Here is a 22,733-nt window from a genome sequence, read left to right as displayed (position 1 = left end):
AAAACCCATGTTAAATATATCAAATCCACAACAATTAGGACCATTTTTAGGGACTCAGTCAATTGTACAAATAAAACGAGAATTATTACACGCTTTTTTATTTATTTATTTTTTAAAAAGACAAGAATACTAGTTAAACAAAAAAGAAAAAACTTTTTCTTTTCAGGAGAATCACATAAAATCGTGTGTTCAAAAAATTATTTTTAGTCATTATCGTGATTATAGTCAAATAAATTATTAAAGAGATTATGAGGTCTAGCTCCAAAATAATTTTCCATATGTTATATCACTTGAAAACATGATTACTCAAACTGTGAATCAAAGATCTACACGTCAAAACACTTAATAATCAGATACAATCCTTACCCATAATGTTGACCTCAAAATAATTTGAAATTATTACAATACTATTGCTAGTATACAAAGATGATGTTTGGCTCTCAACTATAAAATCTGTTTTACTTTAAAAAAAATAATTAAAATCAGTTTTTTTGAAAATAAGTGGGGGTTGGTTGTTTTCATAAACAAATTTTAAAAACAGAGTCATAAAAAATACCAACAAAAAAAAGTTATTTTTTACTATTCTTAAAAAAATTATCCATCTTTCTTTCCCTCACAATATTTTTTTAATTATTATTATCTCACATTAATTTATTTCTTTTTATTTTTTCTTACGTCACTTTCTCTCTTGTTATTTTTTTCTCTCACCTTATATCATTTTATTTCCTCTCTTATTATTTTCTATCTCCTTATTTTCTCTCTCATTTTTTTCTCTTACATCACTACTATATTATCATTTTCTCATTTCTTATTTTTTCTTTCATCACTTTCTCTTTCTTCACTTTCTTTCTCATGATTTTCTCGTACCACTTTCTCTCTTCTCAATTTCTCTTTCATTACTTTTTCTTTCCTCAAATTTTTTCTCCTTACTTTCTCACTTCTTATTTTTCATCACATTTTTTTTCACATTACTTTATCTCATTAAAATTATTTAAAATATTTTTCTCATTATAAATATATTTATTTAAGACTTTTTTTTGAAAATATTAACTAAACTTTTTGTTTTAAAACCACAAAAATTATTTTCTGTTTTTATTTCTCAAAACACATGTCATGGCCTAAGTAGATGAATAATTTATTTTCTTCAGTTATACTTCCACATATATATATAAATTATATTTCACTTATAAACTACTTTTACCAATTTAAATCGACAAACTAGAAAGTAAATAAGCATAAAAATTAAGAAAATTGCTTAGAGGCATTATTCGTCAAACACTATAAGGATGTGATACAGTCTTATTTATGCAATTCAATATTGGGTCTCATATATTTAAATTTAATAAATATTATGAAGTATCGCTAACTAATAATAGGATATCATATCATATAATGTTGGGCACTTTAAAATATCATTTAGCAACACTCAAAAATCAAATTAATAAGCAATAGGATGTCAACACTTCAAGTAAATAAATTCTTCATATATATAATTAATGGCAAACATTTACATATTAATACTTCCTTATATATACACACTTCCATGTATCATCATGGCAACAAAACTGACCTAGTAAGTTATACTCTTCCCCTTTTTCTGGAAAGAAACTTAAAAAGTAAAACACATGAACTCATGGATCCTATAATAATATTTATATTTATAAATATAATAATAAATGATATAATCAATAACCTAAATAGCTAAATATATAATTAATCATTAAGCCTCAATCTGTCTACCATGATTTGGAGATTTGACCCTAAACACATGCTCTTCACCAGTACACTTGTCAACTTTCACAACCCAACTATGACTTCTCCTATGAGCAGTAGTATTCGTATTTTTTCCATTAACAGTGCCACTGCTAACTTTTCCAATATTAGTACTACCATTAATACGCGTCACCAACAAACCTTCTCCAATAGGCAACAACTGCGTTCTACACCCCGTAATATTATTATTACTGCTACTACTGTTGGATCGCCACGACGAGGACCCTTTTCTGAAAGCGTTGTAGCCAACAAAAACGACACCGTTTTGCCTCTTTTTATTGACGACGGCAGCCATTTGAACCGTCCTAAGGATTCCCTCTTGCTGGCTCTCGAGATCACAGTCGACGAGTACGAAATCCGCTTCTCTGTAGTGTGTCAAGAGCAAGTGCTGTGCGTCTCCGATGACAAACTCTACGTGACAAGCATGGTCTAGTCCGAGGATTAGCTCCTCGGACTGATCGAGTTCATCGTTTCCTCGGAGAATGCAAACCACGCGGCCCCCGGTTTGGTGAGCCGCCGCCACGAGGGCTAGCGCCGTGGCATCGGCAGCCCCGGCGCACGCCACCACCATTAGTTGCGCGTTGCTGCCTGCTGCTAGTGCCGATATGAACTCAACTTCGTCTGGCTCATTAGCTTTGTGTCCCTGAAATTAATTAATTGAAAAAAATTGAGATTAGTATCATAATTAAGGAGAAGTAGTAGAGTATATATGAGTTGAATACACTAAGTTGGAGTGTGATTTAAAATATATTGAGTAATATGACTTACCATTTTCAAGGTTTTAAGGTAGGCTTTTGTGGCATTCTCAGCTGACCAGGAACCCATGTTTGATTTCTTAGCTAGATAAAGATATGAAAATTTGTGAGTATTTCTCTCTTGTTTTTGAGTTTGTTGAATCTTGGTTTTTGATGGAAGATAAAATAGAGAGAAGGGCCTTTTATAGCTAGGAGTATCCGACCAAAAGATGTAACATGTTTATTAATGACATCACTGTGTAACAATCGAACTGGCCCCATGCACTAATCAACAAAATCATATATCAACTGTGATATACGTCACTATTTAATTTTCTCCACAAATAATTAATTAAACTTGATTTGTATAACTTGTACAGTACAGATCACTAATCATACAATACATGATATGGAAAATAAAACTATTAAGTGAGCTTCGAGGAGGGCCAGCTCTTATTATTATTATCTTACTAATACATTAATTATAATAGTTAAGGACGATATATATATTTTTGGAGGCTCCACACGATTTCTCAAGTCTTCTCTCATAATTTTTCAATAAGCTGTGTTTGTCCTATTTGTTAAGGACAACATCGTAGTATTAATAAGTCATTTTTTGTTTAATTGTATTTTCCAAACGACAAACTAAACAGTTCTGCATGTTAGTTGAGGAGCAGCCAACACATTTGTACTATTAATAATTAGCGCTTAATTAAATCTAATTTATGTAAGATCGAACGTTAGATATACAAATATACATATTATTAAATTGCGTATGAATCGATCTCACAATATATATATAAAGGAAATTATAGATTTTTGAAGGAAGCAAAAATATATATTAGAAATGCTTTAATGAGATCTATTAAATAATTAAGCCTTAATAAGTGGATGGTCATGTCTAGCAATACATACCCTTCCGTACTACGCTGAGATAGGAAAAACTGTACAAATAGATCAACTTGTTAAACTATTAATTATATCATATAATTTGCTGTTTATTTAATTTTTCAATATTTATTAATATTAATCTAAATGTCCATTACAGGTAAACATGTTTTTGAAATTGTTTACAAGTTAAATAGCTGGCTACATTTTATGAAGTTACCCATAAGAAGTGAGGGGTCGTCTTTTGCCTCCCCAATGATGAACATAGATCTAGATGCGATCAAGCCACTTCTAAAACACATTGAAACAAAACGACATGAATTATAAATTCTTCTGTCTAGTGTTTTTTCATCTCTCTTCCATTATAAGGTGCCCCCATATTATTATTATTCAATTATTCTAGTGACGAACGAAGCCAACTTGGTCAAACTTATTAATTTGCATTATCAATCCATTCCCTTTAATCACTCTTCTTAATTTTGTTCTCTTTCATAATTGTGTGCATTGATTCACTTCTCAGAAACACACAAGAAGTTTGAGATGAAACTGTGTGATGATAATTTTGAAGAAGAAAAAAATGAGAAATGGGGAATGTACCATATTAATCAAACAAGTCGTGGGTCCAAAGATTTTGTTGGTCGGATAGGGTTTAATATATATATAGAATAGATGCATTTTGGAAGAGGAACAAGATGTTGCGTATATGGCTTAAAGTGTATCGTTTTTATATGCGCAAAATTCAGAACCTTATGTCGTACCATACCTTTCCATAAATGGAGGAGTGTACAAAGTTCCAAAAGAGAAAAGATCTTCGCTATATGATGCATGCATGGGCCAAATCAAGTAATACGACATATATATAAATATATATATATATATAGACGAACACTGTTGAATTATTCATTGGTATACGGAAAAATTGAAGCTTTGTTAATGGAGCACAATACCGTTAGATACAGTGAAACGTATTATTGGATAAGTTTGTAGCTATATGAGTGATCAGCTCATCCCAATTATGAAACAAGTTATTGGTGGTGCAATCTCCATTTCTTACCTATTATTTCAGTATTTGAAAATCAATATGATACCCATATATGTCAGTGTTGGTTTAATATAAAATTAATACAAAAATAGGTGCAAATTTTTAGAATTAAATGGTATCCAAAATTTGTTTGAATTAAAACAATGAATTGTTTATACACATCTATTGATGTTGGAAACAAATTGGGAATATTTATGAAGTAAAATAGGCAAGTTGTTGAGTCTCAAATCGGAAAAAGTGGCAAGGTGCGTGAATGAGAACTTTGGCTCTCGGTAGTAGCAACATGTCGCCACTAGCCATCAATATAATAAACTTGTGTTTGAAAATGACTATGTAATTGTTAATTGCTAGGGCAGTATTTACATATTTGGGTAACTATTACACTATATTTTAAAATACAAGTGTGTTTAGATGTTAAAGTGATAATTATTTATGCATTACAATTGTCATGTTTGACAAAATAGTTATTAGTTACACAGGAAAAATAATATTATATAATAAATACATTTTTAAATTGATAGTAATTAGTAATTATACTTAATTCTTATGGGATTATGGGAATTAGAGAGTGTAATTGACACCATTCAATTACCTCAAATTATACAATTACCGTGTAATTAAATGGTGAGATAAAAACACAAAATTGAGTAATTACTCCAAACTACACCAAATTCTAATTATAGGAGGCTTTCCAAACGCATCCTAATTGTTGGATATACAAAATAGGTGACATGTCATGTGATCTTTAATTACGTGTTTTCGAGTCGGAACTAGAAATAAGTCACCCAAGTAAATACTAACACTATTTAAAGGGTATTTGAGAGCCTTAAAATTTTAATGAGACTATAAAAGGATCAAACCTCTCTCATGAAGGAATCTTTTCTAGAAGTTGCTTACTAAAAGGGATTACAAAGTTTATTATAATTTTTTTCTCTAAAATTTCCTTAACTTGTTCAAGCCTTCTTGGTGTTTTAGCCATTGGTTCACAACTTTCTAAATTTGCGACTTTGATCATGTTCTATTTGTATACATACAAAATAGCAGGACCAAAGTTTTGTGTTGCTTCCACAGTCCGAATTAGAAAATGTCACTATAAATCCCACAATGGGCGCGCGAATGCGAAAAAGGACTTGCTACACATCCCGTAGTGCACGTAGTAGAAATGAATAATTATGATCACAACTCCATCAGTTGGAAAAAAATGACAATATAGCATATAAAAAGGACAAAAAAAATCTGTGTATTGATCAAATATATTAATTTCAAAATTATTGTGGAATTATAAATGAAGCAATTCGATCAAATTAAACACCGCTAGCCTTAAAAGCGATAACTAGGCAATAGTTTGATAAAAGGATTTTAATTATACTTAATAAAAGAAAAATATTTCCTCTAAAAAATCAGGTGTCCCCCACGTTTGTAAAAAATCAGGACACGATAATTTTTCCAAATGTAATAGTTAATATATTAGCACGGTTGATATTATGAAAATAGAAGGCAAATAAAGTATTGCATATATAGAAGAAAGAGATAAAAATATTGAATCATCAAAAAAACTTTATAACAGCTGAAATAAGAAATAAAACCATTCATAATATGACACATATATTGACCAACTAACTTCACTAACTTTTGTTGCTTAATACCCTTGCAAAATAGATGGTAAATATCTTCTCCAACCATCTTGGAGATCAAAAACATTTAGAGGTGTAGAGAATGAAGTGACTTTGTGAAGGTATCAACTAATTAATCTTTAGAGTCTTTACACTACAAAAAACCAGACTTTTGCTGGCGCGGGTATTGCGCCGGCAAAAGGTCTCTGGGTTTTACCGACGTAATTTTGCGTAGGCAAAAAGTAACGACGTACCATCGTCGATAATTGCATTTTTGCTGACGCAAAACATAATGCGCAGGGAAAAATAAGAATACGCTGGGAAAAAAATTTGTCGCGTTATTGTGGAAAACACTTTTGGCAGCGCAAAAATGCGCCAGCAAAGATGATTCTTTTAGTGGCGCCAAATTGCGCCGGTAAAAGATGTGTCTTTTAGTTGCACGATTTTGCGCTTGGAAATGTGGATATATGTAGTCACACATTTTTGTGCTGGTAAAGGTTAAGATTTTTGCCGACGTAATTTTGCGCCGGTAAAAGTATTTTTTAAATAAATTTTTTGATAATATTACTAAGTTTATTTTCAATATATTAATATTAATTAATAAATTTCGATTTTAATATATTAATAATTATTTAATTTTTTAGTAATATTATTTAATTAGAAATAAAATTAAAATTAAAATTAAAATTTTATAAAAAAATAAAAAAATTATAACTATTAATATTTATTGTCTCCACCAAATATGAAAATATAAAAGTAGTTTAGTAAATTAAATCTCTAATAAATTAAACTTTAAATAAATAAATAAATAAGTTCTACAAATGTGTACTGCCCTCCTCATCATCCCCGCCCCCGTGAGCATCTTCGTCCTCGTTTGGATCTTGTTCTGGGAAGTCGACAGTAAAACCAAGAGCCAATACACCAACCTGCTTCAACAAAGCACTGAGCAGGACATCTTGACGCCGTTGACGACTTTCAAGTTTAGTCGTATACTTCTTTAGGTTCTGATTTTCCAACATAATGTCCTGAGTTTGCTGCAAAATGGTGTCCACTTCAGGTGGCAATTTCCCGGACATTTGAGAAGTTGACGAAGATGCTGCCCTCTTTGTGCCAATTGCCTTCAACCTAGGCAACCCCCCAAGCCCTTTCTTATAACACGAGTGGGGTCCAAGGACATCCGTGACAATATCCATATCAGGTGGGAACTGACCGTCACATTATCGTCGACACAAGAAGCAGCAAATGATACAGGGGTCGTACTCTGCGATGCTCGACGCTCAGTCATCTCAGTCTGCACACTAAAAAAGCACGTATCTCGAATTCCAATATAACATTATTTGAAAACCTAACTTATAAATTTTTAATATAACAACATATAAAATATAACTTTATTATATATCTGCCATCATCCTATCATTAATGACTGCAGACCAGTGATTGAAAAAGAATGTAATTAATTTTGTTCCTGTATAAGGGAGCAAGTGGGCTAAAGTTAATTTGGTTATGAAAATCCATATCTAAATAAAAAACATGAAGATATACATCAACTATATTTGCATGTTTGTGATTTAGATATCGATTTTCATGAACAAACTAACTTAGCCCACAAGCTCCCTTATACGGGAACAACATTAGTTACATTTTTTTTTATCTTAGTCCACAATCATTAATCATAAAAATATTGGCACATAGATTATAAATATTTAATTGTTAAAATTTTAATTAATAATTAATAAATAATTACTAATTGACACCAACCAATTAATAATTATTAATTATTTACTAAAGTTTTTTAAAGTTAAATGATCATAAATTAGTTAAGGTTATGCAACTTACATGTTTTGTCGCTACATCACTAATCCACTTATCCTTCTTCTTGTGGAGGTGCTCGAATGTGTCGATCATGCTCGGAAGCTCGCCAGTAGACGGGTCCGTCTAAAAAAGCAAATTATTTAAACATTGTTACCTTTATAATATTTTTGTAAATGTAAGGATATATGTTATTATAATTTACGTGATCATAAACATGGGCAACGATGGATTTGGAACCGTATCCTCTTGGTATGGTCATTTTTGCTCGAGCTTCTTTATTTCTCTTCGATATAAGCTTCAACAGAAAATAGTCCTCATTAATCTAGATTGTAATTTTATAATTAAACATTAATGTAAAATCTACGGCATACCTGCTGAGACTCAGAAGCCCAAAAATTGCATAGAATTGCCCAATCAGAAGAAGTAATCGACCCAAAAGGTTTTGACTTCGGTCTCTCGTTGTCCACCTCTCCTCCAACCTCTACCCAGTGTTTCTTCATCGTATGGCGCCAATCAGTCAAATGCTTTTGCATTTGTCTTACCATGGCATCGTTGATTACTGGATTTTCTTGTGAATAAATGAATTTGTCCTAAAATCACAATAAAATTTAGAATTTGTTAAAATATTATAAAGATAGACAAAATCTTTAATAGTGAGTTATTAAAGATTTAAAAAATGCTTACAGATAGCCTCTGCCGAATAACTTGGATATCAGCTAGTTTTACTTGTTCCCAAGCTAGTGTAGTTGGGGGTACGGTGTTACGCAAATAACGAGCCATGGAATTGTTGAACCACTTGCCGTACGTTTGAATAGTTTTTCTATTTTGTGCATCAAACTTTACTTTCAGATGGCTAACTTTTTTGGTGGCCATCTCCTTGTCGATATTGGCACCGTAATATGCTCCCCTGCCCCTCTTGGAGCCACCACCTATGTCATTACTTGGTTCGACCATTCTACATTAAAATATTCATTAATTAACTAATTCAAATTATGTATGTCTATTGTTTTTTGTTATAAAATTAACATTTTATTACTTATGGTCTTTCCCAACCTACCCTATTCCAACCTAGTGGATCCCTTGGAGATAGTAAATAGTCATGTACTTATCTACATTTTTTCAAGATGTTTCTCAAACATTTTGAAAAAAATGAGGAATAGTACATGAATACATTGGCTATCCCCAAGGCATCCACTAGGTGCATGTCTATTACCTTTTTCTATATATATAAAATTAACATTTTATTACTTATGATATTTCCAAACCTATCCTATTCCAACATAGTTGATCCCTTGGAGATAGTAAGCAGTCATGTAGTTCTCCACATTTTTTCAAAATGTTTCTAAAAAATCTTGAAAAAATGAGGAGCAGTACATAAATACATTGGCTATCCCCAAGGCATCCACTAGGTGCATGTCTATTGTTTTTTGTTATAAAATTAACATTTTATTACTTATGGTATTTCCCAACCTACCCTATTCCGATCTAGTGGATCCCTTGAAGATAGTAAGCAATCATGTACTGATTCTCATTTCTTCAAGATATTTCATCAAATATCTTGAAAAAATGAGAACTAGTATATGAATACATTGATTATCCCCAAGGCATCCACTAAGTGCATGTGTATTTATATCTAATACTATCATTAATTAATGATAATAAATAAAGTTTTCATTGAATTAAATAAAAAGTTACATATACATGTTTAAATTACATATCACTGTCCTCATCATCACTAACTACAACATCATTACGAACACCACTGTCACTGTCACTATCGACTAGAACATTGTCGTCATCCTCATCGTCTTCATACTCGGCCAACGTGTTGTCTTCAAATTCAACTTCATCATCGACAACAAATTCATCTGAACCTTTTCCAACCCAATCATCGACGTTGTACACTTCAGTGGGATTGAAATCAACCTGATCATACTGATGATTATCAAAATTTGAAGTTCTACCCACAACTGAAATGAAGAAGAATTAACTTCTTGCAATATTGGTATATCATTTGTGGTCTCAGTATCATCAACATCGAAATTTGAGAAATCTCATACATTCATTGGAATGTATTCATTAACGAGCCTCCAATCATCCCCATTTTTCACATCTCGAAGAAAATACACCAACCTCGCTTGAGATGCGAGAACGAAAGGATCATCTTTATAACATTTTTCCTTCACATATATGCTCGTAAAATTGGATTCCACTTTAATTCTACTTGTATTAAACCATCTACACTTTAATAGGACAACACTATAACCCATCAATTAGGACAATGCAATTACTTTTTCCAGAACTTCATAGTAGTTCACTTCTTCCTCACTTGGCACCATTACACCGCAATTTTGTATTTTAAGCTTCATATCACGACCATGAATCACAAATTTCACACCATTCACTATCATCCCTGGATATGAGAACACAGTGCCCCTTGATTTGTTTGCGAGAGCATACAATTCATTATTCACTTCAGTAAGTGTTGACTCATGCAAACTGTTCACCTATCAACAATTACATTGAAAGTTAGTTTTGGATTGATTAAGTGGGGTTTCGGAAAAGAATTGACTAATATACATACTCTTTCTTTGAACCACTGAGGAAAATCAGCTTCTTGTTGAATTTCAAGATTCGAGCCCCCCCGTCTTCTTAATTCATCCATATGCTCAATACCAATGGACAACAATGTTATGATTTTTGCCTTTACTCGGTATATATACCAAACAAATTTATTGAAAAAGACTAGAAAAAAAACCTAAGGTACTCCTTAATTTCAGCACAATTATTCAAGATATACCACTTAGCCTTTTGCTTTAATTGCGGATTGAGGAGCATACTTGATTTCTTACCAAATGGACGACCAACAGCCTTATAAATATAATATTCCCGATTTGGTTGGGATTCAATGCGATCGTCATTCCTCTCAAGTCGATTGAATCAAGTCTCAACCCCCCAGAGGTACATTAAGCAAAAGGTTAAGGCCTCGTTGACCACGTAAGCTTCTGCGATTGAACCTTCCGGACGTGCACGATTTATTACATACTGTTTATAAACTGCCATTGAACGTTCAATGGGATACATCCACCTAAAGTGCACGGGACTTCCAAGAATTGCCTCTTTCGGAAGATGCAAAACCAAGTGCACCATAATGTCGAAAAATGTTGGAGGAAATATCATTTCCAACTTGCATAAAATAGTGATAATGTCTGTCTCCATCTTCTCAAGGTCTTTCACATTTAAAGTCCGTGAACAAAGTTTTTTGAAAAAACTGCACAACTCAATAATTGGTTTCCGAATTTCAGGAACAAAAAATGATCTAATTGCGGCGGGCAACAACTGCTGAAACAACGCGTGACAATCGTATGATTTCAGCCCAGTTATCTTGCCATCATTGACATTGACATTCTTCGAAAGGTTTGCAGTAAAACTGTCTGGGAATTCAACTGACTTCACAAATTCACAGAAAACTCGACGCTCCAGGACACTGAGGGTGTAACTGGCGTGCGATTTCTTCCACTTGTTTCCCTCTTTGCGGAGGTGGAGTTTTTCCCTAATTTTCATATCTGCTAGATCAAGTCTTGCCTTGTCAGTGTCTTTAGATTTTCCCTCTAAGTTCAACAAAATTCCCAAGAAACTGTCGCAAACATTCTTCTCAATGTGCATTACATCCAAGTTATGCCTCAACAATAATTCCTTCCAATAATCAAGCTTGAAAAACATGCTCTTCTTCGACCAATTAACTTCAATCGGAACCTTTTTGCGTTTCACACCACCAAATTCTTTGTGCTTCCCAGGATGTCTAATCTGCAAATTCTCTAATTGCTTCAACACATCATCACCGGAGTAATCTTTCGGTGGTGGCCTGAGTTCCTTGTTACCGTCGAATAGTGCTCGTTTACTCCTCCATTCATGATCCATATCAAGAAACCTTATATGGCCAATGTATGCAATTTTACTTCTAATCCCTACAGAGGGAGTTTCGTCATTGCATGTGGGGCACGCCTTGTACCCTTTTGTGCTCCACCCAGACATCATAGCATAAGCTGGGTAGTCGTTAATGGTCCATAAGATTGTTGCAGGTTATTGAAAAAGGTACTATTGTATGCATCTCGTGTCGAGACACCATTCACCCATAACTCCTTCAACTCGTCAAGCAAAGGTCTCATATAGATATCGATATCTTTTCCAGGTGAAGAATGACCTGGAATTAGAATAGACAACAATAATGACTGTGGTTTCGTGCACTTCCACAGTGGCAAGTTGTATGGGACAAGTATCACAGGCCACATACTGTAAGAATTGCTCATGTTCCCAAAAGGATTGAAACCATCTGTAGCCAACCCAAGCCTAACATTTCGAGGTTCGGCTGTGAAAGATGGGTACAACTCATCAAGGTGCTTCCACGCCTTACTGTCAGCGGGGTGCCTCATCACACCATCTTCCTTTGGCCTTTTAGAATAGTGTCATCTCATATCCTCTACAGTATATCTCGAACTATACAACCTTTTCAATCTCGGTGTCAATGGAAAGTACCGCATGACCTTATGAGCCACTTTCTTCCCGTTCCCACGATTATCTTGCCAGCGACACTCACCACAAACCGGACAGAATTCCAAATTCGCATTCTCCTTCCAAAATAGTGCACAGTCATTCTTGCAAGCATCGATGGACTCATATCCCAATCCAATACTCCACAACTTTGCCTTCGCCTCATAGTTAGACTTAGCTAAAATTGTTCCGTCAGGCATAGCGTCGACTAACAATTCCAGCAAACCATCAAAGTAATGATTGCTGCACTTGTTAATAACTTTCAGATGCATCAGCTTCACCAAGAAGTTCAACGAGGAATACTTTCGACAACCCGGTTATAGTTCACTTGACATCTCCTTAAATAAATTGTCATACTTGTCGCGATGTTGAACATCATCTTGGGGAGGATCATTATAGTTTCCAGTGGGAACGTCATCTTCAGCATAAACATCCTTCAGGATATCTGCTATCTCATCTTTATTCTGATCTCGTACTACATCTGGTGGCGGCGACAACGCCTCTCCTTGGTAATGCCACACTTTGTAGGACTGTATGATGCCATTGTTAAATAAATGCATCGAAATTGCATTTATAGGCTGGAACTTAACATTCCCACATTTCTTACACGGACAACGAACCAAACCCCGATCGTTCACCTAATTTTTAGCGATCTCGAAGAACTCCTTAACACCATTTCTATACTCCAGAGACCAACGATTCCTCGCACTCATCCAGCTTTTGTTGCTCGCAATCTTTAAGCGAAATAATTCAGAAAATATTAATAATTGTCTTAAAATGAGAGAAATGATAGTCAAAATATTTCATAACTGTTTGTCTCCCTAATTATCTCTAAGCGATAATAATATCTTATCTCTGGTAAAAAATAATTATTTATATTTACCAAAAAAATGTAGTTAATTATTAATTATTAATTAAATCATTTACTTATTTATTACTTTTATTTTAAAATTAATTTAATTATACATTAATTTCATTTTTTAATTTTTTATTAAATTCTTTAATTTGTATTTGATTATTTACTTAATTAATAACAATTTTATTATATTTATATTTTACTTTATTATATTTTATTAAATCATTTATATTTTTAACTTTTTTCAATTACAAAATATCTAATATTAATGTTAAAATTAATTATTAATTATTATGATTGATAATTTTATTTTATTTAAATTATAGTTAAAAATTATTTTTTTGATGAATTTTTTTAATTAAACTTAAACTTTTATTTAATTAATTTTTAAAATTTTATTAAAATTTCCTAACTCTAACAAAATTTGGGCAGCATAACGACTATATTTAAAACTATCCCAAAAATTTAAAAACCTACAAATTAAACACATGTATAACCAGAATATTCTCAGATCATACAAAACATATATATACATTAACAAATACATCAATTTACATATATACAAATATTTAACCACAAAAAAATATATACCAAAACTGATTTTTTTATTAATACAAAAAAAATTATTAAATACATATTTACAAACATATCACATTTAATATAAAAGAATTTAAAAATATAAATATACATTATTAATCTGATTTTTTTTAAGTTCATACTTTAACTAAAATACATATATCATAAAATACAATATAATAAATATTAACAAACAAAAGTAAAAATATTACAGTGAGTGAAGTGGCTCCGCTCCAGCAATGGTTCTGCTTTGACTGCTTCGGCGGTGGCTTGGGGACTCCATAGAAACACAAAAAAAAATTCAATACATAAATAAAATAAAATAAAATACAAAACTATATTATAAAACTTACAGTGGGCGACTTGGAGGAGGAGGGGCGGCAATGGTGGCTCGCGGTGGCGTCGGGGTGGGGTGAGGTGAGGGCTCGGATGGGGTGCCGTCGGGGTGGGTGGTCTCGGGTGGGGTGGGGTGGCCGTCAGGGTGGGGTGCCTTCGGGGTGGGTGGGCTCGATGTGCGGCTGCAGGTGGTGCAGCTCATGGAGGTGCGACTGGTGGGGTGGTGGAGGAAAGAGAGAAAACCAGAGAGAAGAGAAGAAGAAAGAGAGAAAAAAGAAAAGGAAGAAAAAAAATGGGGAAGAAGGGCTCGGGCGGCTGAGGATATCGTTATGACTTTTGCCGGTGTGTTTCGTTGCGCCGGCAAAAGTCAGTACAAAAACCCTAGGTCAAAACGACATCGTTTTAATAAGTCCAACTTTTACCGACGCAAAATTAGACTTTGCCGGCACAACAAAATGTGTCGGCAAAAGTCTAGCCACCTACTTTCTTAAAAACGTCCATTTTGTTAAAATACACGTTTGACTTTTGTTGGCGCGTTATGTGAAATGCGCCGGCAAAAGTGTATGTTCTTTTTTAAAAAAAAATCGATAGACCTTTGCCGGCGCAATTTTGCACCGGTAAAAGTCCTTGTTTTTGCCGGAGCGTTTCACTAAATGCCACGGTAAAGGTTTTTTTTTGCCGACGCAATTCCGAATTGCGCCGACAGAAGCTTTCTTTCTTGTGGTGTTATATGTTACTCATGTTCTTATTAATGACTCAATATTTTTACACTTATTCTAAGTGAGACATCATACTCCAATATCCCCTCAACATGCTGGCTCACCAATCTTAAGTGTCTTTTTTTGCACTATGCAGATCTCGTGCGGCTTAGCTCACTATTTGGATCTCAAGTATTTTTTTGCACTATGCAGATCTCGTGTGACTTGTCCCATTCTTTAGATCGGTGTGGATCGAATGCCGATGTGTTGGGGACATGAAAGTCGATGACGGTGAGCAAATGAGATATCCAAGTGATCCACTAGTTGTGGCTGCAATGCACGAAATTCTCCAATGAAAAGATGAAAAACCCAATTGTTGATCTCTTTGTGTCAGGGCATGAGGCCGACCGAATCTAAGTATATATATCAAAGGCACCAATTTGAAGGGTTGATTGAGCAGAAAAGAAAAGGCCCCGGTCAGGTTTATATATTTGAGGTATCTTAGAAGATGATAAGCAACTTGCAAGTGTGGTAGTTTAGTTTTGGTTTTGCTAGCTACCAATTTGGCTTAACTGATGCGCATCATATGTGATGTCTAGTCTTGTGAGAATAAGGTAGAGCAATCGTCCTATAACGCATCTGTATTGTCAAGGATTTGGTATACCTTCTCCAAAATTAATGATAAGTGAGGTCTTATAAATGAATAAATATTCTCAAACAACTTTTATGTGGGACATTTCAATATGTGGTAATAATACGTCGTCTATAGTAGATTCTAGTAAGTAACTTCAGAGATTATAGGCCCGACTCTATTATTAGGCAAATAAAATCTTAGTGTAAAACCTCATCTTATTTGATTGAAGCTCCATTTTCTTTCTTTTATATTTTTATCAGATTAAAAAAATATTAATCAAAAAATTAAAATATTGAATTTTTTTATCATTGACCGGTTAATTGTTTTTAAAGTTTTTACATAACTCATTAAATATTTAATGACATGTTAATTGTTTATTTTCTAGACATGATTATGTTTTTAAAAAAAAAAAGAAAACATATGCCTATACCCGAGCACCACATGCCAATCCTAGAGGAAAACGAGAGAGTTATTTGTTCTCTTGAACAAGTGAGAAACACTTTCTCGAGTTGAGACAAAAAAAAAAAGGGAGTTTTGGGTTTCCTACCAATAGCACATATTTTTTTCTTTGTGCAAGAAATAGCTTGTAAGCCGATTGGTAAAAAAGCTCGGTACAAGCATTGGCGGAGCCACTTAGGGACCAGGAGGACACGTGTCCCCACTGGATTATAATTTATATATATATATATTAAATATATATAATAGTCATCGTACCAAAAAGAAAACAATAGTGCAGTGCACACCAAGTGTAAACTCTTTGTTTTTAATTGTGTTTTGTATATATGATATCTTATTTAAATTTTGTAAGCATGTATTCTTTCTTCAAAGGACTTTCATTGAAATTATATATAATGCATCCCAAGTCATTTAGATTGAATACAAGAGTTACATTAATAGAGCCACTAGTCCCACTGCATCTCAAATCAAAGAAAGTGAATTCTTTTGTTTTGTGAATTACATTTTAGTGGTTGGATTCACCATTGCAACTGAAATGGACTAAGTTTATCATTCTTTCTCCTCTTTATTTAATAAAAATAAAAAAAGTATTTTTTTTAATTCAATAAGATTTTTAGGAGAAGCTAGGAATCCTAGCTTTTTACAAAAGACTTTTTGAGGAGCTATTTCTAAATTAGAATTATTTTTATTATTCTTAATTTACTCTTAAAAAATAATATTTTATTGGTATATCCAAACACTTCAAAAAAAAACTTTTCATTTAAAAAAATATATTTATATAATAATTATACATACATAAAAATAAGTCAAAATTTTTACTTATCTTATTCATTAGCTATGAGCAAAAGTAGAAACTTTGTCAAACGTCTATTTAGATAATGTTTACTTTTAATATTTAAATTTTGAAGTCTTGAGTTTTTTTTCTCTGGATATTTGGTATTGAGTTTAATAATTTGATTATAGATTTTGCATTGTTAATTTTGTTGAAAATTCATATATACCCTAAATTCAAATCCTGGTTCCTTTACGGGCTACAAGAGATAAATTTTTTATTTCTATATATCTCAAGAAAATCCTACTTGAGTTATAATTTCTAGAGTGTGATCTAACTCATACTTCTATAATAGTAAATTTACAATAAGCAAAGCAAGATTTTATATGAGTTTATATTAGAGAAGGCCCCTAATTTTTTTAAAAAGTATCTTTTAGGTCCCCAAATTTGATTTTGTATCACTTAATTAAGTCCTCAAACTTACTAAATAAGTATCACATAAGTCATTTCTATTAGAAAATTATTTATAGAATACACAACGAAAAATTGATTAATGACCCAGTTAATTACAAAAAAAAAATTGAATGAGTCATAAATCACTTTCCATTACACATTTTAAAAATTATTTTCCAACTAAAAATATCTATATGATACACATTTAGTAAATTTGGGGACCTAAGAGAAACATAATAAAATTTAGGGACCTAAGTGATACTTTTCATAAAGATTGGGACCTCAGCAAATATAAATCTTGAGAATAAATTAAATTTATGTAACTTTTAATGTATATGCTAATAGGTTATTATTGTGTGTCATAGGAAAATATTATTTAGCTAATATAGGATATCAATTGAAAACCGAATTGATTACTCCTTCTCAAAGTATAATGTATCATCTTAAGGAGTATAGTGCATAACATTCACTAGAAAATACAAGAGAGATATTTAAAGTTGCACAAAACAATTGAATAATTATTTGGTGTATTGAATAAAACATTTCCAATATTGGCTAGTGGAGATGAGCCATATTATCCACCAAATGTACAAGTTGATCTCGTGTTAGCATGATGTATTTTGCATAATTATCTCATGGGTATCGATTCTAATGAAAGCATTATTGAAGAAGTTGATAGACAATTTGATCAAGTAAGCAAACAACAATTGTTATCACATCAAGTTTAATAGATGAAAGTAGAGAATGAGAAATGTTAAAGAACATATAGCTGCTACTATGTGGAGAGATTATAGTTTAAATAATTAATTATGCAATTTAATTAATTAGTTTAGAGATGATTTTATATTAATATTAAAATAAAAGTTAAAAATAATATTTAAGATTTAATATATTTTTAATCTAATTTAAAAAAAATGAGTGGACAAAATATTTATTATTTTACAAATAATCTGTTTAAAAAAAATAAAACAAGAAATTATATAAATTTAAATTATTTTATTTTATAAAGAATTCATTTTATTTCCATATAACTTTATAACCAAGAAGAGAAAAAAAAATTAAAATAATTTTTTCTATACATTTTTCCTTTTCTTACCAAACACATGAAAATAGTTTTTTTTTTTTCATTTTCCACAACTTTTCTTTCCTCTCTTTTTTTATAACTTGTGAGTACATTACTTTTCAGCCCTCTCTTGACTCATTCGGCCTTTGGTTTACCCACTCTTGCCCTCACGTAGAAGCCCAAAAAGGTAGGCTAAAATGAGAAAAATAAATATAGTTTTTATATTTATGGGAAAAAAGAAATTATACAAAATATAGTAAGTTTTGAAAAAAAAATGTTAAAATATGGTAATTCTATAAAATATAAAAAAAAAATGACCATAAACCTAATTACACAACTTTCACTCACTCTCTCCTCTCTTTCCCATGATATCTCTCTTTCTTTTCTCCTTTCTTCCTCTCTCATTCCCCATTCGGTTCTTTCATCTCAGATCTCTGTCGGCGATGCCACCTCCGCCGCTACCCCCGACAACGACGCACCTCGCCCCTCCGGTTCTTCTTCCTTCCTTCTTCTTCTTCTTCTTTTTCACATTTGATTTTGCACTTCATATTTAATTTTTCTGGGTTTTTTCTCAAATCTGTTTAAGTAACCAGGTATTATGACGTCTGATTCATTTTATTCATATCTGATTTTTTTTAGACATAGCTGTAACCAGTTATGATAACGATTAATTTAGATCCTTTTATTTAGATTTGATTTTGTTTTGACACTTGCCTAAGTAACCAGGTACCATGACGGCTGGTTCTTTGTTTTTTTAGATATGATTTTTTTTCAAACCTAGTTGTAACCAGTTACGATTATGATCAGTTTACATTTTTTGTTTTGATCTTATTTTTTTCTAGGTCCGGCTAAGTAACCGGTTACCATCGCAACTAATTCTGTTTTTTTTAAACCTAGTTGTAATCAGTTACCTTCACGATCAATTTTTTTTTATATCAGTTTCTTTTTTCCAAATCTCACTAAGTAACCAGTTACAATTCAGTTGATATTTTGATAATGCTACATTACAAAAAAAAAATCAAAATTATTTTTATAGTTGTAATCAGTTACTGCAACACCACTTAAAAAATAAAACTGGTTTTTATAGTTGTAACCAGTTATCACACGTCACTTAAAAAATTTGACAGTGACATACGATTGCTATCACAAAAAAAAATTAAAATTGTTTTGATAGTAGCAACCAGTTACTACAGATAAAATATTGATTGAAGAAGAAAAAAATAGAAGAAAAGAATGAGAAATTGGAATAAAAGTATAGTGATGAATGTCTCAGTTTTTTTTTCAAAGAATTATGTAAAAAAAATATTTATAAAATATGAATGATAAAAAATAATACAAATAGATTAAAATTATAAAAATAATCTCAAAATATATCAAACTAGCTACTAAAAATGTATAAAAGATAAAATAAAGTATACAAATAAAATTTTATAAATATATAGGAAAAAAACTCCCATAAAAATATAAACTAAGAAAATATGCCACAAAAAAAAAAACTGGCATATTTTTCAAAATTGAAGAAAAAATCCTATATTTGGTGTAACTTTCCTCTGTAGAAAATATAGATATAATGTAGAAATAGGCCTCTACTTTAGCTCATGTACATTTACCATTAACTTTCTGGTTCTATGCCTTAAGGTTTGATGTATGGATTATTAAAACTTCCTACCCTTACTTTACAAAATCTATCACCCTTTCAATGCTCATATAATCAAACACCTGAAAATTCAGTATTTCATAGTTTTGGTTGCTTGTGTTTTATTCATTTCAGATTATACAACCAAAACAAACTCCAATTCAATTTCCCTATCAATCTACATCTTTTTCTCGGATTTAGCACCACTTGTGTCTAAATCAGTCCACTAAGCGCCTCTACATCACTTGTCATGTAGTATTTCATAAAACCACATTTCTTATCAATCTTCATCATCAAATACCACTGATTCTCACAATTCTTCATCCTCTACACTCACTCCATCCAGCTATAATACCCTTAATACTCAATAATCCAACAATAAAAGCACCTCTCCAACGACAAAAAATCCTAATTCGTCCACATCAGTTTCACCACATCCTTACCCACCACCTCAATCGCTTCATTCTCCAAGTCCACACACCACACAATACTCATCTGACCCCACTCATATAACTACTTCAATTCTACCTAACACTTCTGCAGGATCCAATTCGACCAGCAGTGCTATCAATTCCCATCTTATGCTTACAAGGACCGATTGTGGAGTAGTCAAACCAAAGCCTATACAGCCATCTCAAATGCCATCATATATTCAGTGCCATCTACCTATCAACAATCCTTGAAAGACCCCTCATGAACAGCTGCAATAATTTCAAAATATCAGGCTTCACTCTGAAATAACACTTGGCAACTTGTTCCTGTACATTTAGCAACTAATAATATGATAGGTCACAAATGAATCTTCAAGATTAATACAAGTCATCTGACACTATTGATCGTTACAAAGGCAGACACATTGCCAAGGGATTCCCTCAAACTCATGACGCTGACTACTTTGAGACATTCAACCCTGTTGTGAAAAGATGTAATATTCAAGTTGTTTTATAATGGCGTTCTCCAAACAATGGTATATCAAACAATTAGACATTCACAATGCCTTCCTTAATTTTTATCCTGAGAAAGCAGTGTATATGTACCAATCTACAGGCCTCACATTCTCATAATATCCCTCGCATGTCTGCAAAACTAAACAAGGCCTTGTATGGCTTCAAACAAGTCCCCGCGAGCATGGTTTCAAAAGCATAGTGTTCTACTTATATGGAGTTTTCTCTGCTTCAAAGCTGATAACTCTTTGTTTATCTTACACCCTGAGTCCTCAATTATCATCATACTCATATATATGTAAATGTAGATGATATAGTCATCACTGACAATAACCCCTCTTAAATTCAAAGTCTAATTAGTTCTCAACATGATCATTTTTCATTAAAAGATATGAGCAATCTCTTATATTTTCTAGGACATGATTTGGGACAACTATGTTATAATATTTATTTATTTGGTATATAAAATCAATTTGTTACAACTAATTGATTTAATATATTAAAGTCAATATTTAATTTATTGACAAAATATTCTAATTAATGGTCAACATTATTTGTTACCTGATTTTGTTGTTATCCGATTTTTCATATCCTAACTAATTGAGAAAATATCGCAATTTGTGGCAGAGACTCTCATGGTATGTCTTACACTATAAATATAGAATACCGGTCTCCAAGCTCGCTGACTCTATCTAAAAGAGTTAGTGAGAGCTTAGAAGCCCGTATACTCGTCCTTTTCTTTTGTAGATCTAAAGTTAGATCAGGGTTATCAATTGCAATGGCTGGAGGTATACAATATTCGATCATCTTTTGTATATGTTTATTATATATATTAATTTCGCTTACATGTATATAAGATTGTTCATATGCCTACATTCATTTCAATCTAACAAACTACACTTCTACCAAGCAGACATATTCGAGATCTCCCCACCAAAGTGGACATGTTACACTCTACCACACTTTTGTCCAAAGCTGATGGTCCACCACTTGAAAATCCTTCTTGGGGTATTGAAGTGTTGTAAGAGCACTTCAATATGTCACCATCAGAACACCAGAAATCTCTTTTGCAGTGAATACAGCATGCCAGCCAATTCTTGCATAGTCCAGCTTCGGATCAATGGCTCACTGTCAGAAGGATGCTTAGGTATCTTAAAGGCACAATCAATCACGGCAACACAGAAGCTAGTCTGAGTATAGGGTCTGTGCTAGAATGTGTAATATGAGTTTAGAAGTTGAATGAGGTGCATGGTAAGAAACGTAGTTCCATCTCAAAATCATTTAGTAATGAGTGGAGTAACTCGTGCTCCTATATATTGTTGAATGTTCCCATACATTTTCTATATTGTATATTTTCTCTAATCTGTTACTGTTGAGCTTGCATGGTTCTTCAAGTCTATTCCGTGAGCTCGTGAATATTAGTCACCAATAAAGAATATTAGTCAGATACATTCCAAAAAAGGACATATTCACCAAAAATATCCCTTCTGATAGTTTTGTGAAGCTCGTGAAAAGCAAGCTAACCGTTTAGTTTGAGGGATGTTATTACAGTCTTTAGACTACAGTTAGCTAGTTAGTTAGTTAAATTAGTTTTTAGTTAACACAATCAGGAAGTTACTCATTCTAGCTATCTGATTGTATACAGCTACATTTCTTTAGCTTATTCTCTAAGAGTTTCTGTATTATGAGTTCTATATAAATAAATGTCTCAGCTCTAAACAATGTTAACGCTTGAACTTTTCTCACTTTCATTTTCAATTACTTCCCTATATTTGGTAATTAAAAAAAAATGTGGTTTAACAATTTGTCATGAATGCATTTTTGGGTTTATAGTCGCAGGAGATATGGATCCTTACTGTTTTGGGTCTTCTCTGGAATTATAATATTTAGGCTAAT

The 22,733-nt window shown here is 32.3% G+C and overlaps 1 protein-coding gene across 1 annotated transcript; it reads right to left on the bottom strand.

Annotated features, from left to right (window-relative positions):
- Window positions 1–1,456: 1,456 nt before the first annotated feature.
- On the bottom strand, window positions 1,457–2,661 carry LOC133793926 (uncharacterized). Its single transcript, XM_062231156.1, has 2 exons — window positions 2,542–2,661; window positions 1,457–2,416 (listed from the first exon to the last, which is right to left on the bottom strand). Exons 1-2 carry the CDS (start codon window positions 2,596–2,598, stop codon window positions 1,721–1,723), a joined length of 753 nt encoding a protein of 250 aa, XP_062087140.1. The 5' UTR covers window positions 2,599–2,661; the 3' UTR covers window positions 1,457–1,720.
- Between the last annotated feature and the right edge of the window lie 20,072 nt (window positions 2,662–22,733).

The sequence above is a fragment of the Humulus lupulus genome, chromosome 8 (genome assembly GCF_963169125.1).
Source record: "Humulus lupulus chromosome 8, drHumLupu1.1, whole genome shotgun sequence".
NCBI lineage: Eukaryota > Viridiplantae > Streptophyta > Magnoliopsida > Rosales > Cannabaceae > Humulus > Humulus lupulus.
Note: the sequence above shows the minus strand (reverse complement) of the source record. Positions and strands in the feature narration are given on the sequence as shown.